The 5,261-nt window shown below is 31.2% G+C and overlaps 1 protein-coding gene across 1 annotated transcript; it reads left to right on the top strand.

The window, feature by feature from the left end:
- The first annotated feature begins 3,488 nt into the window (after positions 1-3,488).
- LOC139526565 (uncharacterized) lies at positions 3,489-4,643 on the top strand. Its single transcript, XM_071321723.1, has one exon. The coding sequence runs from the start codon at positions 3,489-3,491 to the stop codon at positions 4,641-4,643; it is 1,155 nt and encodes a 384-aa protein (XP_071177824.1).
- Positions 4,644-5,261: the final 618 nt, after the last annotated feature.

Raw genomic sequence — 5,261 nt, 5'->3', positions numbered from 1 at the left:
AAAAAAAAAAAAAAAAAAAAAAAATCATATTCAAAGTATTGTGCAATAACAAGAAATCTTCAATTACACAATTTTTGGGCAATAGCAAGAAATCTTCTATTGCACAATAGCACAGTATTGCGAATAATCAAGAAATCTTCCGTTGCACAGTATTGCGAAATACCAGGAAATCTCAATTGCACAGTATAGCACAATTGCAAGAAATCTTCAATTGCACAGTATTGCGCAATGGCAAGAACTCTTCAATTGCACAGTATTGCGCAATAGCAAGAACTCTTCAATTGCACAGTATTGCATTTGGTGTGTATCATTTATGATATTTTTTCCTTAACCTATGTCCAAATTTACATCAATATGTACAAAAGTCTTTCTTCCTTAAAGTTTTTAAAATTCTAAAATTTATTTAAAAAAAAAGCAGTGTTCCAATGACTCACGCGAAGGTACATGTTTTCTCTGAACATGGCTAAAACTCGTTTGAGATTATGAAAAAAACATCATAAATATCATACAATAAATTAAGGGCTGGGATCAGAAGAATGGTTATCTCCCATATAATTTCTCTTTCCAAGGAGCATGACTTCTAGACTCCTATACAATTTATTGATAGACACTGATTATAAACTCTTCCAAAAGTCAAAGACCATGCCAATATAAACCAGAGAAAGTTCAGGATGTGTGCTTGTCATGTTTTGGATTTTTTTCAGATTTTCGAGATCCTCTTGTTTTATCCATTTGAATGCCTTAAAAAGTTTTGCCCCCCCATTTTTCTTTTTATAAATCTTTTACATGTATAATTATAAGCCATTTGTAAAAGTCTTATAAAATCTTATTTATTTTCTGATAGTTTTTGAGAACTTTAACTTGTCAATGATAAAGCTATGAAAAATCAAGAGAGAACATTTTCCCGCCAAAATTCCAATGGCTAATATCTCGAAAACAAGCACATTGACCCCTATATTTTTTTGGCTATTTATTCCTCAATTAATACCCTATCAATATATACTAGTTTTATGAAAAGTTATTAATTTTGAAACTTAGCAGCAAACTTTCTTAATTGATTTTTTATAACAATTTACCACCCAAATTAAATCTTTTTTTGAAGTCCATTTATCAGAAAAACAGTTATTTTTCAAATCTTAATGTTTCTTCCAATGCTATTTCTTGACCAGATTCCCCAAAATTTGTGCATTAATGTTTGACATAAAGATGGTTGACCGTGACATCTGACTTTTTCTAAATATTGGTGCCAAAAAAACTAACATAAAATAAGAAGATGTGATATGACTGGTAATGAGAGCATACGACATAGAGGTTAGTATTGGTGTTTTCTCTTTATCATTAAAAAGCTTTCTCCAAGATTTTTTAAAAGAGGAGGTATGGTAAGAGCTATCATTTTGGTTTTAAAATTTCAAAAATTGTAAAATTATTTAAGGTTTTGAAATTTATGTTAATTTGATTGATAACTCAACAGACTGATATAAACTGAATATTTTAGGGGGAGGGTTGAGTACCCATGAACATGTTAATCCGACAATATACTGTATGTCTATATCCACAGTAAGGCGCATGTAGTTCAGTGGTTGTCATAAGATCATGTCTTCCATATTTTTTTTTTTTTTTTGTATAAATTAGGTTATTAGTTTTCTCGTTTGAATTGTTTCACATTTTTCATAATGGTGCCTTTTATAGCCATCTTTACTTTATGGGATTTTATCATTGTTGATGGCTGTACGGATGCCTATAATTGATTACATCCAGTTCATTTGAACGTTGATGGATATTTGTCTCATGTGCAATCATGTTACATTTCCTTATATTTATATCTTAGTGCAGAAAGGTTCCTTGTGATGTTATTATGATAAATTGATTAATTTGGTGTTAATAACCATTTTCAACGCTATTGTGCTATTTTGCGGCGATCAGTTAATATAGGTGAATGAAGCCAGAGTGCCTTGAGGGAACAACTGACCTTTGGTAGGAAAACTGACAATCCTTAGTAAGTAAATTAAGATTGGAGTGGAGGGCATACGTGTTGACTAGCTAGTGGTACAGCAGTTGGACTACTTAGACCACTCAGCCACCAAGACCTTGAAATTATTATGAGGTTATACAAATTTCAAAATAACTTATTTCACACACAATGACCATGAAAAAAGTATGCACAAAAACCTTACCAAAACAGTTATTTGACATACTGTAAATTCAGAAACTATTGTGTGCATCTATTTTTGCATTTTTTGAAGAAAGAACAGAATTAGAGATACATTTTGTACATCAGGAAGATCTGCATACATAGATATATTGATCAGTTGAGGGTTATGCCAGGCAGGGACTTTCTATACTTTAGTATAGAAAGTCCCTGTGGAAGGCAATGAGCTAAAAGCGAGAAAGAAGACGTAGATACCCATGATTCTCAATTTTATTCTTCAATCTTTAAAGACTCAAATGTTGCAAAACACTTGTCATACCTCAATGACCAATATGTTGTTGTCCCCACAGATAAAGCCCGAAACAACATCGTTTAATGTGTAAATCTTTAACTAAAAATAATTTGTAAATTTACAAAACATTTGCAAAATAATATCTTTTTGGGGTAAAGTGTTTGTTCAAATCTATATCTTGTTGACACCCTATTGCCTAGAAATGTTTGCAATTGTATGGAAAAAAAATCAATACTGATGAAAATTATTCAAAAGACAAATGAACATCTGAAATGAAGGCTTTCTAGCATATTTATAATGACTTTTGGTTTTTCAAACCACTGGGAAGACAAAATGTTGTTTTTATTTTAGTAAGAAAACAATTGCAGTGTAAAATGTTAACATTATTGAAGCTTAACATGTATGCTTCAGATTTGCATTAAATCTGACAAAATTATGTCTTTAAGGTAAGTGAACATGCAATTTATTTTGTGTGTATCTTTTTCTAGACATTAGGCTTGATTCCAAGAACTCATTGTATCATCTTGAGTCATTAACTTTGCTGCTCTTAACAAATACTTGTAGTAAAATAATGATGTTTTTTTTAATTATATGACAGAACATAACTGTTGTTGTATTTCCTTATCAATTTTACTTCATAATTTGATGTAATTCTTGAATTCATTAACAAGAATTTGAATAAATAATAAGCTTTATAGTTAAATCAAAAGCAACACATTATGATATACAATCAATTAAGCCTTTCACTTATTAAAACACAAAATACATGTTTTAATACACTTTCTGCAACAAATTGGGTTTTATTTAGACACAAGTAAACAAAGGTGTTATCTTTATTTCAGTGACATTTACAAAAAACGATCCATTGATTTTATTCCATTCAAAATATGGATCATTCCCTTATCAACAAAAGCATGTAATGTTTGTTTAAAATTATTCTACCCTAGAACCTTTATAAACTAGGTAGTAAAATCCAAGTGGTAAAACAACGTATTTCTGACAGTATCTATCTGAATTCTACACAAATAACGTTCTGTTATATTCAATATGGCTCTATCCAAACCACAATCAGGAATACAGACTCCAGTTCAATGTCAGTTGTGTGAAAAAGATCCTAAAATCTCCTGGAAATGTTTAGAGTGTGACTTGCTGATGTGTAGTGCATGTAAGAATAACATTCATCCAAAATTCAAAAGTGCAGGAGAGCATAGGATTATATCTATCAAGGATATCGGGAGTAAATCATCACCCGGCAAATATATTGGATGTTCATCCCCCTCCAGCATGGATTCTGCTAATGTTGATATAACTCTTGTTAAAGAATATCAAACAGAATTAGAAATGATTGTTCATTTGGCTATATCCTTAGATGACACATTATGGATTAGTGAAGGAAAACATAAAAAGGGAATAAGACTATTTTCCTCCCATACAGCAATGCAGAATGCCAAATGCGAAAGAAATAAACCGAAGGTCATTTCTAGCTTTAATATTGATGTTTTCGGGATAGCCATTACGCTTGGTAATGACTTACTAATAGCTACTAAAGGACCAATCCTGAAACAAATCAAAAGTGAAACAAATAAAATTGTAGAAACTGTTCATAACTTGCATCCATATCAGCCATTTTCTATTCATGTAACCAGATATAATAAGGTGATAGTAGGAGCTTTAAAAAATGCGGTGTTTTATACAGAAGATAATGGCATTGTGATAGCAATGGACCATGAAGGGAAGCATGAGAAGGTGTACGGTGAGGACCAGACTAAAGGTATTTCATTTACCGAACCAATAAGAATAACTGGTACTAACAATGAACACATTTTTGTTGTTGATATACTGAATGATCAATCTGAAGGAAGAGAGTTGGTAGTACTGAAACAGGGGGATATAATTAATACATATTCTGGACATCCAGTCATCAATACTGAAGATAGACCGTTTAAACCAATAGATTTAACAACCACGCCTGCTGACAATGTCATTGTTGCTAACGCTGACAACTATGACCTTTATATCTTGAATTCTTCAGGTATCCTGATTACATACATCGACACTAAAATCAAGGGAGTTGTGCAGGATCTACTGTCCATAAAAATTGCAATGTCAGGACAATTTGTTATGCTGTACTTAGGAACAACTAATGATGAAGAGAGGAAAGACAAAGCCAAACTTTATAAACTGAACTTGGTTGGTTGTTAATACCAAGAGATTTACTTTTAGATATACACAATTATATTCCAATGTAAACATATTAACAAATATACTTATATTTCTTTGTTATTTTGGTGGGGTAAAATTGCATTTTGTTACCTACATTGCCATATACCCCTAATTATTTTAAATTGCGATTTTTAATTTGAAGCCTTCTTGCATAAATATATTTCGTAACTAAACAAACACAAAACAAATGCAAAATTTCAATAGAAAGAATGCTAAAAATATTGTCAGAAATCAAAATATTTTGATTAATGAAGTGTTTTGTGAGTAAATACATGTAATTTCATCAACTTAGAAGATGATTTTTTTACTAAGGCAAATAAATAAATTCATGGTGGATTTCTCTGTAATGCTCTTTTGGTCCAATGACTCTTGGTGTGACTATATTAGTGCATCCAGATATCAAGTTTTTGGGTTTTGGGTGCTCCTGGCAGGGGATCCTATTCCAACTACCTTAAACTAAATCTCAGTAACCTGGTTTAAGATGGAGGGACCAAGGAACACAGATAAATAGATAGAGATCTAAAAGTGCACAGAATGTAATGTTAATTATTGAGATAAGTAGTATAAAAAAAAGTAAAATCACAAAAATACTGAACT

Source organism: Mytilus edulis, chromosome 6, assembly GCF_963676685.1.
Source record: "Mytilus edulis chromosome 6, xbMytEdul2.2, whole genome shotgun sequence".
NCBI classification, from domain to species: domain Eukaryota; kingdom Metazoa; phylum Mollusca; class Bivalvia; order Mytilida; family Mytilidae; genus Mytilus; species Mytilus edulis.
The sequence above is the reverse complement of the archived record's forward strand: the minus strand, read 5'-3'. Positions and strand labels throughout refer to the sequence as shown.

Bases quoted from the DNA above. Each gene is read 5' to 3' on its own strand.
- LOC139526565 (XM_071321723.1), top strand. From the start codon at position 3,489: ATGGCTCTATCCAAACCACAATCAGGAATACAGACTCCAGTTCAATGT.